Consider the following 22,168-nt stretch of genomic DNA (forward strand, 5'->3'; position numbering starts at 1 on the left):
AACTGCCTTTTCTCAGCCACTGAATGCTTGAAGAAGACACCCAGCCAGGACTGGCCTTCATTCCTTGCCTACCACATTGCTTGTTTGCTCCTGAGTTTTCTATTCTTTTTTCCCCCTTTTTGTGTCTTTATCTTTTTACTCTCTTTCTCTGCATTCTTTTCTTTGGTTACTTTTGCTTTTTCTTCACCTCAGTTCAGGCCTAGATATCATTCAGGGCTCAAGCATCAGCTGACTGTGACTCTGACCCACAGCTCCTGGCCACCCCCATTGTCACCTGCCACTTGCCAAGCTGGGTTGTGGTAGCAGCAGCCTCTTCCCCTAGCTGGAGCACACAGGATACTGCCAGGGGCTCCCAGCAGTGGTCAGAGTATGGTCATCCACCATACTATCCCATATCATTGGTGACTCAAACACCTCCCACAAGAACTACTAGTGCAAAGAGATACTTTTTGACTGCAGACTGATTTTATACTTAATAGGAGAAGCAGGCCATTTAGCACAGCCAAAATTTTTTTGAAAAGCCAAAATTAGGTGTAACTTCAAGGCAACTATGATTTAAGTGCTACCAAGTGTTGTCAATGGCAGACAATTTCATTGCAGAATATTTGCAGATGGAACGCACTCATCAACAACAGGCATCTGGGACAAAGCAGAAATATGCATAAAAATTTCTGGTGGACTGAGGGCCAGGGGTGGAGGACAGCAGATTCCCAAAAGCCAGGGAACTAAGTGTTTCCAGCAGCTGCCAGGCCCCAGGCTGGCGGTGTCTCTGGTGGCAGATGAGGGACTGTTTGGTGTTTGTTCTCAGCCTGCCCTCACCAAGCAGGAGCAGCCCAGCCCTCGCAGTCACTCAGGCAGTTGGCCTCCTCCCCCCAGCCACCACTGTAATTTGCAGGTGGCAGCATCTTCCTGTTCTATTTCTGCTGAATGCGGAGGCTGCACATGAGATTAGGATTTGGACTTCATAACCCTCTGACTTCTAACATTGGGAAACAAAGGGGGCAGGGAGTCATGTTTTCTTCCTTTTTCTTTTCAATTGGGAAGATTCCTCCTTGAAGTAAACAGAGTAGTCATAGGCACCAATACCCATATTTGTCTTTATGAAGAACTGTATTTTCACTGTGTAGCACGTGTGAGGCACTAGCTCACCCTGCGTGCACACATGCTGCACACAGCTGTGCCAGACACAGAGAAGCTTTGGCTGGTTCCACAGTGGATGGCCAATGAGTGCTTGTGACCGCCTGTCACTTTGTCCCAGAGGTTCCGGTGTGCTGGGCTTCGGGCTTTCAGAGTATGACATTTCAGGTAATCTTGTTCCCTTAGTCCCTTTTGACTTTGTAGTTGTTGTTGGTAGCGGCATCCTTAAAGTCACTGATCTCCCTACATGGCGCTTCCCACCAATTTAAAAATAACCTGGAGGCAAGTTTGAGGTCAAAATTATGTATGCATGAGCATATTTCTAGATCTACTCTTTAAAAATTCCATCCTCACAAAATAGTCACCTGAAGAGAAACACACAAACACGTGAGTGATTGACTGTACACGCCGTCTATGAAAAGCAGGGGATGGCAGGGTTGGCTCGCCCACTTGGCCTTCCCTTTTGCCTCAGCTGGATGTCCCCAGTATTTTCTGGGGCAGTTCTTTCCTGCTATTTCCTTGTCATAATTACAGGCTTCTGCTGGCTGGCCTGGTGGCTGCCACCAAGTTGCAAAGTTCAGCTGGCTGGAGCTCTCTGGCAGTGAGCAGCGAGGAAAGAAGAGTTTCTCAAGTTTGCCTACTTCCTCTCAGCAACCGCAGGCAGGGACAGCAGAAGAGACAGGACCATTTCACAGTCCTGACCAGGGCGGCTGCTGGCTCCCTGTGGTTCGTGTTTCAGTTTGTTTCTGCAGGTGCCTTAAAGGATCTTATCAGCTCCCTCCGGACAGACGATCCATAAATGCTTTCCACATCTCAAATGCAAAGCCCTCCCTCCTGAGAAGTATGAACTGCTCTCCTCACCCCAGTCCCAGCCTATGTCCATGAACAGGGGTCCTGAGTCTTGTCACCATTGCCTGGCACAATGGAGGTGCCATGAAAGCAGGAATATGTCTGGCTTGGCCACTGCTCTTCCCAGCACAAAGAACAGTGCTCACCTAGCACAGGATAGGTACTCACTAAACAGCTGCTGGATAACTAGTTAACCTAACTTAATAGAGATGATTGAATAGATCCAGAATTGGGAAGACATGGATCAATAGCAATAGTTACAAAAGATAAAGTGGTTTTCATTGTCCATATTTAAGATGAATCAATAGGTTGGTGTTATTTGTATGGTCTTTCTCAGAGAGCTACTTTTCTCCTATGCCACAACACAAGCAAAGGATTTTTCAGTGCTGGAGAGTTAACAAGCATTGATGAATGGAAACTGTGTGATTTGATGGGAATACAGCAGTCAAAACTTTAAAGTCCACAGCTGTAGGAGAGTAAGTAGGTGAAAAAGCCCCCAAATCGGCGAGGGTCAGTTCACACAGGGCCTTGGAGGCTGTTGTGGCTTGTGTCTAAATATCCTCTCAAAGCCTCATGCAGTAATAGCTGGAGCTTTTGCAGAGGTGTCTGGGTCTGGAGTGTGTGATGCTGGGATTAGGGGTGTGTGATTACTAAATCAGTCTACTGCTTGGTTTGGCATAGTTCTGGGTAGGATTAAAGGTGCTTCACCCTGTGTGTGAGTGTCCCACACTGGATAAAATATAAGGGATAGAAGAGGGTCATGGCTTGTCACTTGCTTGACTTTTGCCTGCCTTGCTTTGCCATGGACTATTTCTCCCTGTGATGCCCCTGGGAAATACCAGCCTGCCTTGCAGCCAGTCAACTGCGGACTGAAATCTCTATGAACTGTGAGCCAAATAAACCTTTCCTCCTCTAACTTTGGGTGTTGGGTATTTTGTCTCAGCAATGAAAAAAGTCAGAAGCCAAGACAGAAGCCATGTACGATTGAGGAGGAAGTGGCCCCAGTTTCCTCTGCACTGATCTGTCCCCACCAATGGGATGGTTTTTGGTTCTAATTGCGTGTGAGCAAGGGAGACAACTGAGGCTGATGATGGCAGGGACCATCAACAGGGGCCTCAGGTCCACCCTGGGCACAAGAGGAGTGGCTGTGGGAACTGAAGAGATGGCCTGTGGGGAACAGCGGGTCAGTGCTGTAGTCTGTGTAAGTGTCAGGTAAAGGATGGATGACATCTCCATGTACTGTTAAGTTCTGTGTGGCCTGAGAGCTGGACCAAGTACTGATGAGTGAGCTCTGAGGGTACCATCTGGGCTGTGCCTAGAGGGGACAAGTTTCAGAGAGATGCCTGCAGACTCAAGTAGGTTGAAGTAGGGGGTGTGCTCCTTACCCCTAGAGACACTCAACAGTAGAAAGGATTGAAAAGCAGAAGTGCCAGCTGTGTTTACAGTCACTGTTCACATGAATAATCAAGCTGGAGCTAACTTCCTAGTCAACGGTGCACTGACACCCTGATTCTACAAGCTCTACCTATTTGAGTAGGACTTGAGTGCTTCTAGCAAAATCTGAGTCTAGCATATAATGGAACAGCACACATTCTGTGAGGATTAAGGTGACTACAAACTTGACTGGCTTGGGAGTCACCCCAGGGATTAGTAAAGCACACTTCTGGGTGGATCACAGAGACATTACAGTGGGTGTTCTATCTGCTCTCTGGCACTGTTCCCTTGTTCTACTTTCCAGCCACTATGAAGTGAACAATTCTGCTTTGCCATGTCGTCCCCCCATGATATTTCTGCCTGAGTTAGCTAACCATGGACTGAAACCTCTGCAACCATAATTCAAATGAAACATTTCCTCCTATGTTGTCCCCAAAATGGGAAAACTTGAGCAACACACACGCTGTTTCAAATACAGCTCAGACAGCAAGACCTCATTTTTACAGTGCTTCTGAAAGCAGGGAGTGGAGTTCTGCCTTTAGCTGTTGTGCTAAACAGCTGTGGGGAAGGAAGGGATGTGCTTAGCAGGTGTCACTTCAGCCAGCACCCAGGTAATCCCCTGCTTTTACAAATGTGGAGACAGACAAAGGGCACCATGATAAATAAGCCACCTGTTTTCCTGCTGTCTTGGAAATCTTTTCTAGGGCCTGTTAGCTTTTCAGGGTGAGCTGAGCTTTTGGCACAAAGGCTAAGCAGGCTGCTCCTTAAGCCCAACATTCTCTGAGACACTCTTTCTGCAGGTGACTGAGCACAAGGTCAGGTAGCAGCAAAGCCACTGTAGATTTTGCACCTCTGTTGTTAAACTCAGCCACAGGGCGTTCTAGTTTGCATTTTATCTGTTTGGAGTGCAGATTAACATGTCTGTCAGGGCCTTACAATACAACAGTGTTCTAAAGAGGTAAGAATTTAGTTCACCACTTGAGGGGCCACAAGAAGGGTGCTTGCTGATTTTAAAAATATTTTATTCCAAAAGGCAATTACTCCCTGATAAGATTCTTAACCACTTACAGAGAAGGTCCTAAATGAGGTAGAATTTAATAATTTATCAGAAAATTCACCAGCTGTGAGCATAACAGGTAATAATAATAACAGCAGAAGTGGTTACCACTGATGACTCCTCTGCTTAAGTACCTACCCTCGCTCCCCAGACTCCAGCTCCCATTCCTTAGCTGGGTATCTGGATGCCAACAGGGACGAGGCCCTCCAGACATCACCAGGTGGCACAGTCACTCAGTAACACAGAATGCTCCCACTAAGCCAATTCTCTCGGATTCAGTAAATCCACCAGACCTAGCTGGGTGTGGCGGTCCATGTCTGTAACCCCACCACTCGGGAGACTGAGGCAGAAGGACTGGCATGAGTTTGAGGCCAGCCTGGGCTACGTGGCGAGGTCAAGGGCAGCCTGAACAACACAGAGAGACCTGTCTCCAAAAAGAGATGGAGGGATAGACGGACAGACGGAGACAGAGAGTGACAGAGAGAGACAGACAGAGAGAGACAGAGAAAGAAAAAAACCATACCCCACCCCACCCCCACCTCTACTGAACCACAAGGTTTACTGAGCTCCTGCCTTATGATCAGACCTGGGAGGCCCCTGTAGGCATCCTTAGTATTTCATGCTTGGTTGAGGAGACCTTGTCAGAACCACAAATTAGGTAGTGGGTAGTCTAGGGCTTCATCACTGGGATGGCAGCAGGGACAGAGGAAGGGCCTGGAGTCACAGGTGGGATGTCACAGAAGAGGAAAGTGGAGTCCCATGGCTGGCTGTGTAGACACACAGCTCTGTGTAGAGGCTGGGCACAAAGGTAACAGCACCACCCAGGCAGCCAGGACTTGGACTAGAAACCCCCCTGCAACCTGCCTGGTCTCTCTCAGCTGTGTGTACATGGCCGGCACTAGCTTGCACCCAACCTGAAACACTACATGGCTTTCTGTGAGCTATATAAAGCTTCCCAGCAGTGGCACAACTTTGCAGAGGTGGCACAAAGTTGTGACCCTGAGGGCCAGGGAAGAGAGCATCCCAGAACTGAGACTCAACCGGGCAGGTGACAGTTGAGGGGAAGACACCAGACCCCTTGTCCTCTGGTGTGACAATGCTGAAACAGGCCATAGCTGGTTCTGGGGCTCCAGGACTGCGTGCGCCTCAGTTCCCTGCAGCGGGAACCAGCCCTGCACAGCACTCTGGCTTTTCCTCCCTATTGTCTTCCTTTTCTGATTCCCTCACTCCATCTCCCAGGCAAACCAGCGACACTCCCGTCTGTCTGTCCCACTAAGGCAAAGGTGCTAAACTGCACTGGGTTACAGGCTCTGTGATGGCAGCCAGATTGGAGCCTGCAGGGCAGGGTCTGTCCTTTCTGCAAGGCTTTCTCTTGGGCAGAGAAAGGGCAGGGGCTGCTGTGAAAAGGCAGATAATACCCATGATGACAGCTGCAAGGGTGGGGGTGGGGGAGCACGACAGGTACACTGAGAAGCACATTCTCAAACCTTAGCTGATAAGGCTTCACAACCAACTACTCTGTTTTCTAAAAGAGAAAGCTGGGCTTTGCCCTTCCAGACTGCCCAACTAGTCAAAGGCAGAGGCAGGACTGGAAGTCAGGCCTGCAGAATCAGAGGGTCTGTGTTCTTTGGGACCTGATGGAAGTAGAGACACTAGTTACTATCCTGTAAATGCCCTGTCCCCTGACAGTTGGGAAGAGGTCCCTGGAATCACCTAACCCATATGAAGAGCAGTTTATTTTGCACACAACTGGGATTCTAACTTGGGTTTATTTTCTGGGCTTGAATGAAACTAACCACAGTGATGGAGGCCTCTACCATGTGAAGCCGAGGTGGCCAGGGGTCAGGCTGGGTCTAGACAGGAGAGTAGCTGGTCCTCAGGTAGGCAGGAGAATGTGACACAGGCATCAGTAAGTAGGAAAGAAGGAAGGCAGGGCAGTGCCCTCAGTACCTGGGTTCCCGGCTTCAGAGATGCCACGAGGTCTTTGACCATTTTGGCTTCAGAGACTGTGATGCCACCCACCACGAAGAGTATCAGGATGGGGTAGTCACTGGGATGAGGCCGGCTCACCTGTAAAACAGAACAGCAACATCAGATGGAGCTCTGGGGTTGCCACTCTGGTCATACAAGGTGGGAGAAACAAGCTTCATGGAGACTGTGATTTACTCATCATCAGAAGGGACAGTGCTTAGTGGCCTCACTGACCAGGACAACGTAGAACATGGCACTCAATTACAGCTCTTTAAATAAAGATGAATTGAAAGAAAAGTTCAAGGGGCCAGGGCGTAAGAGGAGTGTGAGGGACCGTTTATTTTTCATGACTCTGGTCTCAGAATAAACTTGCTTTCCTTCTCTGACACATAGTTATGCTCGTTTCCTTCATGATATGCACAATGCCCTGTGGATATTATTTTTGTGTGTTTGTTTCCTTGTTGGCTCTCTCCTGTATTCACTTGACTAGAAACTCAACCAGGGCTGGCCTTGCATGTGCCTGGCTCACTGTTGAGCTTCCAGTTTACAAAGAGCAGTCAAGGTGTTATACCACGACATGAACAGAGTTCTTGGCAGGCAGCAGTGGAGGAGTACACCAAGATGAAGGGGACCAGAACCATCCTCAAGGAGACTGCAGTCTAGGCTCAGATTATCTGAAACCTTCTTTGAAAGGCTCAGGGTATCAGGCATGCCTTCTAATTATCTTTACTGTTTTCTGTAGGCAGCTTAAGGATTTATCATACTTCATGTCAGTGGCCCCCAAACCTCATGCAATTATGGACACAAACAAATCTAGCATTTGTGATTAGTTCATTGTCTAGTGCTTGTATTGGTGGTGTGTGTCACCCATTCAGGAGTGGAGCCAGGATATGATGTATTAGAGGTCGAAGAGGTGTCTTTCTCTCGAAGGTTTACACCTTGCTGTTTGCAGCAGCCATAAGGGCTGCCCTGCCATGCCACATTGCCTTGGAGACAACTGAATACGGACAGAAGTCTCCAAGAACTGTAATAAACAAACCTTTCCTTCCCTAACTTTGGGCATCAGGTATTTTGTCTCAGTGATGAGTAAAAAGTAACTAAGACAGGAATGGAAGGAAATGAAGGATGAAGAGAGGAACCTAAAGATCTTCAGAATAGGTGGTTGTGGGAGAAGTTATAAAACTTATCCTCAGGAAGACCACTCTGCATGTCTTCCCAACATCCTGACTACATTTGTATACCACTTCTTCTAATCCACCTACTACACATCAACAGCAACCCTGTTGTTGCCCCACTGTCCCCTGGAATTGCTCTCATTGAGGTCACTGGTGGTCATTATATTACAGAGTTGATGGATGGACATCTGTCGTCAGCTAACAGACATTTCTGTGGTATTTATCACAGCTGACGGCAGCCGACGGCAGCCTTACAGGTTTCCATGATGACACTCTCTCAGCTGTCTTTTCCCCCTAATTTTGTTTCTTTTCAGTTTTCTCTGCAGGTCTTCCCCCTTGGTGTGTCTCTTTACATGTCAATACTGCTTGCAGCTCCATCCTTGGCCCTCAGCTCTTCTCACCTAATACAACATCCCTGAGGGACTCATTTTCTCACCTGCTTTCAATGTACATTTTCTTTTATGTACCTTCCACATGTATGTCTTCAGGCCAAATGTCTTACGGGGCTCATTGGACAGTAACATTTGGATGCCTTACCAGATCCCTAAACTCATCAGGTTCCAAGTTTGATAGTTAAATTCTCTCCCAAATCAATCCTTCTTTGGAATGTTCAACATCACCACCTTTGCAGTCACCTGAGCCACACAAATTGGAATCATCTTAGACTTTGATATCTCTTCCATTCCCAGATCAAGTCCATCGTACCTTTCAAAGCTACTAATCCCTTGGCTCTGCCACATGCTCTGATGTCCTGTACCATTTCTCATGTTTCCTGTGGATTTGATTTATATCTCCATTTTATCTACTTTATACACGTGGAGCCAGTGGTGGTGCCATTCATTCACAGTGACTAGTGCCGTGACTTATGACTGAATGTGTGTGTGCATATGTGTGTGTGTGTGTATATACATGCATATATATATATATATATATATATATATATATATATAAAACGTTTAGTTGGATATATGCCACTTATTGAAGACAGTTCTGAAAAATAATTTTCCACAAAGGTACAGGTCACTTTATTTTCACAAAGTAAACAAATCTGTGTGAGCAGCACCCAGATCAAGAAACAAAACTGGCACCCGAGAGCCTCTCAGGCATGTCCTGTTTTACTTCCCCAAGAGTAACTACCATTCTCACACTCAATGTGGTTGCTTTGGTAGTCTTTGTTCACTTACACACCAAGGAGCTTTCCTTATTAGTAGCAAGGATCTGCAACCCACAGACACAGTTCGGGTCACATCAGTGGGTTCTGGCCTCTGTCTTTCTCCATGGTATTCCAATTGGTAAATTGTTTGAGTGTCCCTGCATCACATTTCCTTACACAGTACTAATAGTTTTCTCTGTGTGTAATACCTCTGTTTTTTCTCTTGTTTTTCTCTCTTAAAAGCATCCCCTCCTCTGAGAAATTCTCCCCCACCATCCTTTGACTCTTGCCCATGACTGGAGTCACAGACTCCCTTTGGGATCTTGGTCTTGGCAAAGCCATCCACTGTCTAAATATAACTGTTTCCTCCTTCAGACTTTGAGCTCCTGGAGGCCAGGAACTGAGCACATTTTTCTTGTATTTTCAATACTAAGCATGTAAACTAGCACTTGGTAAACTTCAAGTGTTACATAAATAACATAAATAAAATAGATAAATGAATGACTGAATGAAATAGATGGGTCAACAAGAAATTCCCTTCTTCTTCTTTTTTAAAAGTCTATTTTATGCATAGTTCTTCTGGCAGTGTAACTAACCCTGAGATTCCTTCCAGCCACACAAACAACTGTTGTTTCTCACTTAATCCTGGACAGAAATACAATTGGCTCCAGGCTTCAGCATGGTACAATATGTTCCCCCAAACATATGCTTTCCATAAGAGAGTCTGAAATCTAAAGTACATGGCTAGAATGTACTTGGAAGGGTGTATTGAAAGATGAAAAAAGAAATGAATAGTAACAACAAAGAACTATTTCCTGGGGCTAAGGAGTGAGAATGTTGGTTGGGTACAAGTAAATGGGTCCAATTAATGCATGTGGGTGTTTGCTATTTTGGTTTCAGTTTAAATTTATGTTTTGATGCCCGACGTTCCTTCAGAGTGTGTCAAGTCAGCAGGCTTCGGAGAAGCAGAGCCTTTCTGTCCGAAAAACACATTCTGCAGAGGCAGCCGTGCATGGCTGAGTCCTGTATTCATTTTAGCTTTTGGTGTGGTGCACTGTGAAGATGAAACACTTAGCATCATTTTTCTAATGCAAATGCACAGATTGATCTTTCTCACACAGTGATCTTTCTCTGATTTCTCTAAACCTTCACTATCTATGACTTTAAGACACCAGTTTTGGTCAGAGCAGATGATCCTTTCACCACAGCATCCCGGTCTTTGTAGCAGAAGCTGCAGGCCCTCTCTGTAGGTTCTGGCCTGGGGAGAGCTCTTTGATGTCCTCATTGGCTGCCAGGGCTGGGGGTTGTTGAGAGAAGGGTTTCTAGAAGTTTTCCAGGAGGTCTGGGAATCCTGTGGCCCATCTGTCCCTCACATATGCTCTTTCACTCAGTTTCCTTCCATCTGTGAGTCACTTGTCCCCGGAGCAGGCAAGGTCAGGTCCTCTACTTTCCAGCAGTGAGAAATCTTTGTGCAAGGAAGAAATAGGGCCTTGGGCCTTAAAGGGTACTAAGCCCTGGACTGATTATGCTGACTTAATAGTGATCCTTGGTAATGGCTTTTATACAGCAGGAGTGAATATCAACACCACCCCTGCCCCTGAACACTTCATGTTTAGTGCCGTGTTTCTTATTCATTTATCCATCCACTCAACAAATACTTACGGGGGCCAGATGCTATGTGAGCATCGGGTGCAACAAACAAAAAACAAAACCCTCCCTACCATCACAGAGCTTATAGTTCAGAGGCTGGAGGATGAAAGTAAGTAAGTTCACTGGCAACTGTGGACACTGGTAAGGGCTAGGGAGGAAAATCAGGTAGGGAAGGGTTGGCAAGCATTATTTGAGGTAATCCTTAGAATCTATGCAGAAAGGGGAAGCAGAATTTACACATAGTCACTGAATCATGTAGGATAAAATAACTTAGTTCAAGGACACAGTCTAACTGGCTACAGGGTCAGGACTTGAACCCAAGTCTCTCTCACTGTTGAGCTCTAAAAGTGCTACTTTGCCATCTACACACTGCCATTAGAAGCAAATTCTTCGAACTAAGATCATTTTTACTGGCTTTGATCTCGGAAAACTCTCACTTCAGTCTTCAGAAATGCCAGCCAGTCACCACGTGGCTGTGGAACTTCTTCATGTAGTTGCACGGCACAAGGCTTCCACGTTGCCCCTGCTGCTGGGTCGCCACCTTGGCCTCCCTGCTGCGCTGGTGGCCCTTGATGGCTTCCTCTTCCCTGAAACTTCTCCACGCCAACCTTCCATTTTCGATGTCCTCCTAGTCTCCGTTCTTCCTTCCTGGGGTCTCCTCAGATGGTTCTCTTGCTTCCCCTACTCTGTCGCTGCTTATTCATGCCTGCTTCTCTCCCAGCACCTCCCCTGCCTCCCCAGCCCTGCAGGCAGTTCAGTATCTGACTCCAGCTGACGGCTCCAGCTTGTTATGGTTGGCCCAGGCCCCGAGAGCTACACAGCTGTCCCAGAAGCTCCCGAATTCCACTAACCTAAACTGCAGGTTACCTTCTTCACTGCTGCTTCCTGATCAGAGATGGTGACTGGGCTCAGCACTGTCACCGTCTTCTCAAGCCCATGGCCCTGGACAACTTCCTCTCCTCCCCCACCACACCCATCCATTCCCAGTCCTACAGAATCTCTCATGCTACATCCTGCACTCTCACTCTCTCAGTCCTACCTCTCCTCACCATTTCTCCTTGTCTGATGACAAGACTGGTCTCACTTCTCCCTTTCTCAGCATCGTCAGAGCAATCTTTATAAATTGTAACGTTGTCACAGAATTCTTGAAAATTATTCAATAGTACCGCACTATTTTTGGTCAAATTTCAAATCTCTAGCCCTTATTGATCTAGCTTTTGCTCATCTTTGTCTTCATATCCTCCTCCTCCCTACACGGTACCTAGGCCTCAGCCATATGGAGCCATCCGGAATTCTTCCACGTCATCTTTTGGCTCTGACTCCCTATGGTCTGACAATGTCCAAAGTCCCTTCTCGGACTCCCTCACAGAGCTTCCCCTCTTTGCTCTCAAGTGCTCACTTCTCTCTTCCTTGTGATCTTCAATTTTCTTGTCTACTTCCACAACAAACTGTAAGCTATGTGAGCTAAGCTAGGCCATGGCAGGGACAGTCTAGTTAATTTTTATTTCTTTCTTACCCAAACAGTGACAAGCAGATGCTCTCACTCTGTGTTCACTGTCAGGCAAAGTATATAGACTGCCAAAGTCAAGTTTTGTTTTTGCTGAATATGCGCCAAAATCCTGCTCACTAGGAGTTATGGAACATATTTCACATTAGACACAAATCAAACCTTCCTCATAAAATACAGCCTAATTAAGAAGGAAATATAAACAATGGGTATAAACAGTGCTGCAAAGAGGACCTGTATGCATCTAAACAACAAATTTAAAAGTTGTGATGTTATCTTCTTGTCAGAAATGCCATGGAGTGTAATGGCCTCATGCCAACGGTTTCTCTGACTCTTGTGTGAATAGTAAGGAGCTGATTAGGTGAGTTCCAAAGTATATGCAGCCCTCACGGTTAAAGGAGCTGACATGAGACTTCACCCAAAGCCTAGCATTTTTGTCCTTTGTCCTTTATCTCTGCTGTAGAACCATTGTAGGTGTCTGTGCAGCCACAAGTCAGCACTCTTCCTTGTCCATATGGACAGGCCCTGGCAGCCCTGCAGACACAGTGTGACCCTGCTGCTCACCAGTGGTTGTTTGGACAGAGATCTGAGCCAGGGAGGGACAACTGCAGCCTTTTCCCAGGGAATGATGACTTGATCTAGATAGGATGATATTCAGATAAAACTGCTTTTTTAAGAAATTGAAAATATTAACCATGCATTCAACTAATATTTATTTAGCACCTACAATATTCTGGGCACTGTCCCAGGTCTTCTGCAGCACAGAGTGTGATTTGCAGACTATGCATTCATGGTGGCTTTCTAGTTCTTAGTCCAGTCCTTCCTGATGCCCATTGCAATGCTGTTCTTGGGTTCCCTGGGATACCCGTCGGTCCTCATAATACACTGTCCTTTTTAAAGGTATTGCAATTTGCTGCCATGTGAATTGCAGTGGAAGGAATTCCAACTGTTACTGCCTCAGTCTCACAAGTTTTTGGGGGGCGTCCTTCTGTCTCTCTCAGTGGCCTTTCTTTGTTGTTTCCTAAGGCAGTGGAGCTATCAAATCAGCTTAGATTCTGCGAATGGGTAAGCAGTGGACCTTTTAAAAGTCTTTTTATAAATTTCTTCTTTCTTCCAGTGAATCATGGAAATATAAGAAATGGCATAACAACAGCAAAAACTTCTTAAAAAGCACATAGAAAAGGAGGCAAAAGGGCTGCATGCTGTTTTAAATAAAATTTAGCCTTCTCATGCTGATTCTAGCAGGGAAAACATCTTGACAAATCATGTTCTTTAGTCAAAACAAGCTGAGGTCCAACTACACAGGGTAGATATAAAATATATTACTTTCAGGAGACTGAAATGCAAACCACAAATTCCAGAAACGCACTTTAAAAGTGATGTCTATTAGACATGCTAGTTTTAAAATTAAATTAATGTTCCAGTGAGGGGGTAAGGTCTTTTTTGATTTATTTATTAGATCACTATCAATCTTTCCTCTAAGGAGCTCAGGGTGCTCTATGCAGAAGGACATTAGAAAGAGAGCAGGCTGGTTAAGGACTGTCAAGCTCTGACCACGCCGGCTCTCCTGATTTGACAGAATTGCCCCTGGCTGGCTTTTCTGGTACCCTTTGAGGCTGACAGCTGTATGTGGCAAGCTACAGTCTATCCTCTGGCTGGGAAGGGCACCTGGCCGACTTGAACACTTTCTCAGAACTGCAGGAACAATGACCTAATGGACATCCTTGCTTTTCTCCCAAGCTTGTCTGGTTTATAGGCAGATTGAGTTTACAAGCAAAACAGCTCAGTTTCTTAGCAGAAAGCTCTTTCTTTCTCCCTTCTTTCCTTCCTTCCTTTTTTCCTTTTTGGTGAAGCCTGGTAGGAGGAGGTGGGTCACTGGGTGTGTGGTCTGGAAGGCTCCACCCCCCTGGTCGATGTCTGTCTGCTTCCTACCATCGTGCCACGAGCTCTTTCTCTTCTGCTATGCCACCCTGCCCCGAGGTCAGCTATGGATTAAAACCTCCACAAACTCAGTGAAAATAAGCCTTCCTGTAAGTTGCGAGTGTTGGGTGTTGTGCTTCGGCAATGAGAAAGTAATGAAGACAAAAGATGTTCAAGGGGGCGCTGTTCTCAAGAGTTAACTCCAGTGGGGACCACAAACTCCTAAAAAGAAGAGCAAATACTTACAGACTACGTACTATCAGCTGACACTGGCTTAACTGCTTTGCCTTCAGTCTCTCATTTGATTTTCTTAACAGCTCTATAAAGTACATAGTATTATCATCCCCATATTAGAGCTGGGGAAACTTTAGGTGCAAAGAGGCTGAACACTGGTCACACGGGTAATAAGTGTGTGTGAGGGAGCTCGGGTTCTGATGCAGACAGGCTGAGCCCAGATGCGATGTGCTTCTCTCTACTGCCTGCACTGTAACCAGGCAGTGAAGCTAGTGCGGCAAGAATGAGCTGGGCAGGAAGGGATGTGCAAGAGGTAGCCATCTATTACCTATAGAATCAAACTGCAGAAAGACGCTCGGCACAACAGGTAATCTTACCTGTCTCCCAGTATAACTCATTTTTCTATCTAATCACTCTATACTAGAATATTTCTCCTCGCAATTTATATATTTCTGTCTATAAAGTCAGCCACTTTGCTCCTTTTCTGTTTCCCTAGGCCACTAAGAGGTTGGAAAAACCAGGTTTCTGCGCTGCCAGTGTTGAGAGGGATGAGATCACTGACTTTTTTGACATGAGTGGAGACAGGATTCTGTCTCTCCTGGACACATCTGTGTATGAGGGTGGGTGGAGCAGGTAGGTGGCTGCTTGGTGAACCAAGGGCAGCTTCACCTTGATGAGCGCCCGCTGGAAAGGAGGGTCACAGCCTCCTTGCAGGGCATGAGTGACTCCTAAGCTGCTACCTTCCTATGCTTTTCTTTTCTTCTTTAATTGTTGAAATGCAGCTTTGGGCTTCAAGACCATACAGTGTTCCCCCAACCTGAGCCCCATGTTAGGTTTTTCTTTTCATGGTTCCAGTTACTTGCAATGAATTGTAGTCTGAAAATATGAAATCAAAAATATCAGAAATAAACAACTTGTAAGTTTTACTTTGCAGACAATTCTGTGTAGTTTGATGAAATCTTACATTGTCCTGCTCTGTTCCACCCAGATATGAAACATCCACACTGGACATGGTGCCCACCTATGTGTCACTTAGTAGCCATCTGGGTTGCAGGCCAACTGTGACCGTACGGCAGGCTTGTGTTCAGGCAGCCTGTATTTTACTCAAGAGTAGCTCCAAAGCATGACAGTATCCCTGCTGGTAACTTAGATATGCTAAAGACAAGTTATAAAGTATTCACCTAAATTAAAACATGAATGTTGAATGTTCTTGACTTAATAAGCATATCATACACTGAATTTGCTAAGATGTAAGGTAAGAATAAATCTTTTCTGAAATTGTAAAGGAAGAGAAAGGGTGCTAGTTTTTCTGTCAGACTACAAACTGTAAAATATATGGCCACAGTGTGTGATGTGTGCTTAGATAAGATGAATGTGTACATAGGACAGAATAACACCTAACGTGTTCAGGGCTATTTGCAGTTTTAGGCATCCACCAGGAATCCTGGGATAACAACCATGTAGCTAGGAGGGACTGCTGGAGCTGGAAAGACTTAAAGCTGTGCTGCTTTCTGACTGAGCCCTGTGACGGGTTCACAGTGACTGACCTTGACTACCTACTACTCCGCCTTCAGTCAGGGTTTCCTGAATGCAAGGCCCATAAAGGTGCCAGGTGGCTGAGGATGCCGAAAAGAACAAGATTTAAATCAGCCTTCCATTCTCAGAGCCATGGATTTTCCGTGCAAATGTGACCAATGGTTAGAAAAATATTTTAATCGTATACGTGAGTAGGTTGCTCTGTTATGTGAGTAGGTTGCTCTGCTTTGCCTCACTGGATGTGACAGATGCTGATCTAGTCTACTGCATTCCTTTCCATTAAAAATCCTAACTATAATCAAGAACAATAACGAGACAACATTTTTACTATTAGATGTCTAACACTTAGAGGGAGAAAAAAAAAATCTAGAGCTGCTGGCGATATAGGAAAATGGTTCTCTCAAATCTGGTAAGGTTGGAGGTTATAACAAATTGTTAGAAAATTATCAGACACTATTAACATTAAATTAAACAGTTTACAAATCAATGATTCAATGGGTTTAAGAAGCTATTTTATAAAATAAAAATCCTGTGTAAAGATACATACATGAAAATAATAATTCAACTTTTTTTCATAATGACAAAAAATGGGAAATGGTCTGATTGCCTTTATGAGGGACAGTCCTCCCGCTGTGTTCCCCCTCTGGCACAGTGGAAGAGCTGCGTCTACCCAACTATAGTAAAGGTTACTGTGTTCACATTGAAATACTGAGGTAAAGACAGATCCTTTCCTGACCCAGAAGAAAAATTTCTAGAATAAAGTGTGTTGCATGATCCCACTGTTAACATCAATATAATTACATGTTCCATAATTCCATGCATATGTTTTTATTTATATGTATGTATGTACACAATTATGTAGACAGAATTAATAGCTTTCATTCCCTTGGGGGGAAGTATTTGAGGTTGTATTAGTAACTTTAGTAAGTATTTCCTACTTTGTCTGATTTGTCTTAATAAAATAGCATATGCTATTTCTATAATTTAAATATATAAATGGGAAAATGAGAGAATAATCAAATTTTAAAAACTCTAATAAAAACCATTGAATTGATATCTTGATCCACTAATGTGCAATAGATCAGCTTATACAATTACAAAAATACTAGTTTGAAGAAGAAAATTAGTCTGTGTAATTATAATACGATATACAAATGTGGCCACAGGGGTGTGTACTAAAGGTTTAGATCTCTGAACCACACACAAGCCTGTCCTGCACTTTCTATTCCATGCTGGGAAGGCACATGTAGTGTATTCTGTGGGAATAACTGCAGGCTCTTTCCAGCTATCTCTTACTGGCCTCAGTTTATAGATACTGCCTGTGAGTGACCCAAGTCAGCACCCATGAACCATCTCTGAGGAAAAGCAGAGTGGGGACAGACTAGCAGCTCCGCTCCCTTCCAGGTGGAGCTGAATATCTCTAATTCTCCTGATTGCATACCAGTCCCCTGTGCACAGGAAGACTCTATTTCATCAGGCTCTGCATCTTTGTACCCTGCTGGTTCAGCACTGGTGAGACCTGAGTGAGAAGGCAGGGAGCAGATCCCAGAGGCAGAGAGCAAGGGAGTGGGCAGCAAGAGAGACCCAGGGAAAACTGTTGGCTGTAGGGAAATAAACTGAGAGGAGAAATATCCTAATGGAGATGCAATCTGTGGAGGCAACTCAGCTGAGAGGACAGGTGTATTCCACGAGTTCTGGGACCTAGTCCCAGAAAAAGATAGGGTACCAGCAAATGACCCCGGGCATTGACTTCATTTGTGAGCTGTACAGATACAGGGAAGAAAAGTATTTGTGCTAAAGAGTAATTCTGAATAAAACTGGAATTAGTAACATATGAATGTTTAACGTCCAAGAACGTGCCTGGAAGCATCCTGGAGTCAAGAAATGTGGTTAAGAGCATGGGCCTTGGAATAAGAGGAACTCGAACAAATCCTGGTGCCATCATTTCCAGGGCCTCGGTTTTCTCACTGGTAGAACAGGGATAATATAGGACTACCTCCTAAGGTCCTAATGGCTGTGAAGATTCGTATGAGAATGGATGGAAACAGTTTGGTTGACCCTGATCCTGGGTTACCATTATCATTGTGCATGGTGGAAAGCAATGGAAAGTGGGTAAGGAAGTCTGGTAAAAGCCATGGCCCTGCTTGATTCCATGTGTGTCTTACATCCTCAGCTCTCCAAGGCTCTTAAAGCCAAATAGAAATCTCTCCATTTCTCCTGAGATGGAGTTTACCTCCATCTCAAAAAAAGGTGAGGGGGGGCTTCCTTGCAAAATTACAGGTAGTTCCCTAAACACCTACTGACTGTTTTTCTTTAAGTTTATCACAATTTTGTTAAATACCAAATCACTGTATGATGAATGGCAGGCAAAGCCAGCTAAAAAGGCCCATTTAGAAATGAAACAACTTTCTCTGGGGTGCTGGAAAAAAAGCCTTGTGGCTAGTCCAGAGAGACTGTTGCCACACTCTGTGGACAGACGAGATGCCATGGCCACTGAGAGCAGAGATCTATAGCTGAATGCTGAGTATTACATACTGACAGCTATTGGAAGAACAAATTCCTTCTTCTTAACCCACTCCATGGACCTCTCCCTCTGAGGTCAGTCTCCAGCTACAGAGCATTTCTGCAGGAGCCTTAACAATGGGGCTTTGAATGGTGACAGACACTGTTTCCCAGTGCTGGTCTAGGATGACTCCAAACACCTTCTAGCCAAGGTGTGCTTAGGACACTGGAGCTTCTGATCACAGGAGGAGATGTAGAAAATACTCCACTAAGTTTGTAAGGGTGACTTTAAGATGACATCTCCTGCATCATGGAACAATGACAGAAAATGCACATGAGTAATCATTATACAACATGACTATATACTCTAATACATTCCATTCTCACCTCTGGAAGAGTGCAGAGCCTGTTAGTATGTCAAAGGTGTTATAATGTTGTTGGACTCCACATAAATAATTAAATTTGTTTGATGTAGTGTTTCCTCAACATAGTTAATCACAGAGTCCTTTTGCTAATAAGTAGTTCTTTCCATCCAAAGAACGTCATGACACAGTGAACTGAGCCAGCGTCTCCTCTCTACACATATCCCTCAGAGTTCACGAAGGGATAAACTATCATTTGTGCCCTTAGCCAGATCCTCTTGTGTGGGGCTTTCTGTACTGAAAGTGCAGCAGCCTGTCTGGGAAAGGACACACAGGCCATTGGGCCATCCTTGAACCTCACTGACCAGCACCTGAAAGTCCGTGCTTGTTAGTCTGTCTCTCTTCAGGGTAAGTACAAACCTATGAATATAGGATTAGAGTGTTAAGTGGAGAAAACTGGAAACCATGTATATCCTGATGTTTCTGTAAAGCTAGCCACCACAAAAGGACAGAGAGAACTCTAGGCTTGCACTCAACGCAGGGGCTCCTGGGTAATTTTAAGAATATGATCTGCATTGCTTTAATAGGAAACAATAAAGAAGAAGGAAAATCCACCAGCCAGGCAATGCAACAGAAGTTGCTGGTTACTGGGAACAAGAAAACAGAGTCCACCATGTTCTCTCCAGCCTGTTTACTGCTTGGTTCAGAGTCTGATTGTCTGGCATCTGTGTTCTGGCTTTGGAGTAAAGCAATTTTCTCAGAATATGCATTTACTGAACTCTAAAAGGCCAGATCTTCTATCTAGATTAATTAATGATTTCACAGTCTCTTTGAAGCTGGCAAAACATTCTGTTATTTCCAAGAGTTATTACCGCTGAAATCTTGGCATAGCCTGGAAGGTCAGTCTGTAATCTTGCTTAGGTCCTTTTAAATTTAGAAACTTTACAGTGGGTTAAAAATAGACCCCACTTGTGTACTTTTCCCTTTTTCATCCCCACTTGAAGTACTGTTCAGTCATTTTGATCAGCCCCACACACAGGCCAGAGAAAGTCTAGCGCTTGTCACCTAGGAGTCTGCTGAACCAAAACAAAGTCATTTCCAAATGGGTTTTGGGGTGATGTTAGTCATAGGCTACTCATTATCCTATGCAGTAAGTGTAGCGTAATTATCTGTTTCTTTTTTTTTATAAGAGTCTTTTTGACTTATGTCTTGTACTGTAACTACTTTGAAGATAATATCCACAATGTAATAACTATTGTTATTCTCCTTGTTTTATTTTCTCTTTAAAAAAAAGAACAAAGGAGTGTTAATAAGCCTGGTAAACAGTAAATGGATTCGTGCTAAGAAAAGTTTCCAGTGCTCTCCTAAGGGTCTTGTGTCTTCATTTTAGACTGTACATCTTGGCCAGAAAAGGTCACAATGCTCAAGTCAGAAGGTGCTGTAGAAACCTGCAAGGCCAGGCTGCTTATAAGCAAAATTAAATAAAGATTTCTAGGATTGGGCCGGGGTTTAACTCAGTGGCATAAGTGCCTGCTTGGCAAGCGCAAAGTCATGAGTTTAATTTCTGGTACAAAAAAAAAGATTTTCAGGATTTTAGAAGAGGCCAAATGCCAGTCATTATCTGTGTGTACTGGCCAAGGTGATGGGGCGCCAGCATTTTCATGGCCAGCAAAGGGAATGTTATTAATACTCAGAATTACCTCTTCATGGTTACTTACCTTCATAAACCTGCTAAATCCAGTTTTAAGGAGATCAGTGAGGCCTGAAGACATATGTTCAATATCAATAGGATCTTGCTTCTCAGGATTAAATATTTCCTCCACAATCTGCTTCAACAATGGCTTATAGGATGCCTGGAAATACAAAATAGATGCCATAAGTAAAAACACTTGTTTGGTTTATCTGGAGAAATGATAGTTTTCTTTGCATCAAAAGAAAGCAAGCTAGTTTATTTTGATCTAGACCTATGATTTTGTGTGTGAAAGACAATAAAACAACGTGTGAGTTTTTTTTCCTTTATAAATATTCACCCCAACGCTATAGGACTATTTACAGTCTCTTACACTCCCTCCTAATCAAATATTTCTTCCCGTAGCTTAAATCACACCTTGGCTAACTGCTCAATGTAGACTTGTAGTGACCATTTGATGCATGAAATATGCTGGGAAGTAAAGTCCTGTCATTTCATATAGACGTGAAGATGGCAGGCAGTTTTTCCTGAACACTCTGGGAATTACATTCCCCTCTGCCAAGAATTTGAATGTTTACTTACAATGCGCTGTCAACATCCAGACTTACAGTAATCCCTCCTTTCTCTACATAGCTCAATTCCAAATATGATTTGGCCAGAAAAAGAATCTTAGATAACAAAGGGAATCTGAGTGAGGTTCAAGAAGAAAGCAGGCCACAGGACACTGCAGGAATTTCAGTGGAAGTAGGGTGATGTTAGTCTGCAGCAACTCCTACAGCTTGATAAATGATGCCAAGCGCCTTCCTTTTCTCTGACCTCAATAGCCCGTCCTGGTTTAGGCTGTATTTGGAGGCAGCTGTCTCACTGAGTGCTGCAATTTCTAAACTTATTTCTCTCCTCTTCCCCTAAGTTTTTTGCTGGAAGTTCTTTTTATATCCCTCCTTCCCATTAACTGAGTCACCTTCTGCCCAATTCTGTTGCTACCTTTGCTGCTCTCCGCACATCTGGTCCCACATCGGAAGGATGCAGGGCAGAAGCAGAACTGTCTTTTCTCAACATTCTCTCTGTATCACTGTTTTGTGTGATCTATGATCACCCCAGAAAAGACAGGTTCTATTAGGGCACTGCTGAGCTGTCTTGAGCTCTAGTTTTCTTTTTGCATTGGTCAAATACGTGAGTTGCCTATTGCCCTCGTCATGATATTTAGTGTACTGAGCTCATCACTGGCTTCATCTTACTGTTCTTACAAGTATTTTTACTTATTTTTCTTTTGTTACAGTTCTTTTTGAAATATCTTAGAAATAAAGCAAGGTATAGACCATCCACATAAAGATGACTACTCATTAGGAAGATAGCTAGTATATTCCTTAGGGGTGCTGTGCAGGGAGACATATCATCTGCTCTGCAGAGGACTCCATTTTTTTCATGTTTATTAGTCAAACAGACCTTAATGTAGCCAGAAACTTCATGACATTAGTGAAGGAAAAGTTTCCATGAAGGAAAAGTTTTAAATAAGAACACTGGTAAGACAAGAAATTTTTTAAAGGATTTGATGCTGAAAAAATAAAAATAAAAGATAATAGAGGGAAAGTTTAAAAAATGTATGGATCAACCTGCTCATGATAAGAGAAATTCAAAGAAAAATGATACCAAGAGATTTAAAAAATGTATGGATCAACCTGCTCATGATAAGAGAAATTCAAAGAAAAATGATACCAAGAGATTTAAAAAAGAACAACAACAACAAAAACCCGACAACAAAAAAAGACTTATCAGACTGGCAAAAATCCAAAAGTTTGAAAACACACTTCAGTGAGGTCACCCAGTGACAGGAACGCTTGCATCTCACTGGTGGAGGGGACATTATTACAACCAACATAAAGAGAAAGTTGGCAACGCCCTCCAACCACACAGATGTATCTGATCTACAATTCTATCCTCCACATTTATTCTCTGGGTACTTATATATGCAAATGAGATCCACCAAAGGC

The 22,168-nt window shown here is 44.2% G+C and overlaps 1 protein-coding gene across 1 annotated transcript in view; it reads right to left on the minus strand.

Annotated features, from left to right (window-relative positions):
* Scfd2 (sec1 family domain containing 2) overlaps positions 1 to 22,168 on the minus strand; it is a 446,638-nt gene that overhangs the window by 5,866 nt on the left and 418,604 nt on the right. The window contains exons 7-8 of the mRNA XM_003471656.5: positions 20,206 to 20,340; positions 6,428 to 6,547 (exon numbers count right to left, since the gene is read on the minus strand). Of these exons, the coding sequence (XP_003471704.2) occupies positions 6,428 to 6,547; positions 20,206 to 20,340 (255 nt within the window). The remainder of the gene's footprint in view (positions 1 to 6,427; positions 6,548 to 20,205; positions 20,341 to 22,168) is intronic.

Source organism: Cavia porcellus, unplaced genomic scaffold (assembly GCF_034190915.1).
Source record: "Cavia porcellus strain 051 isolate PalLab524CR breed Dunkin Hartley unplaced genomic scaffold, mCavPor4.1 scaffold_30, whole genome shotgun sequence".
NCBI lineage: Eukaryota > Metazoa > Chordata > Mammalia > Rodentia > Caviidae > Cavia > Cavia porcellus.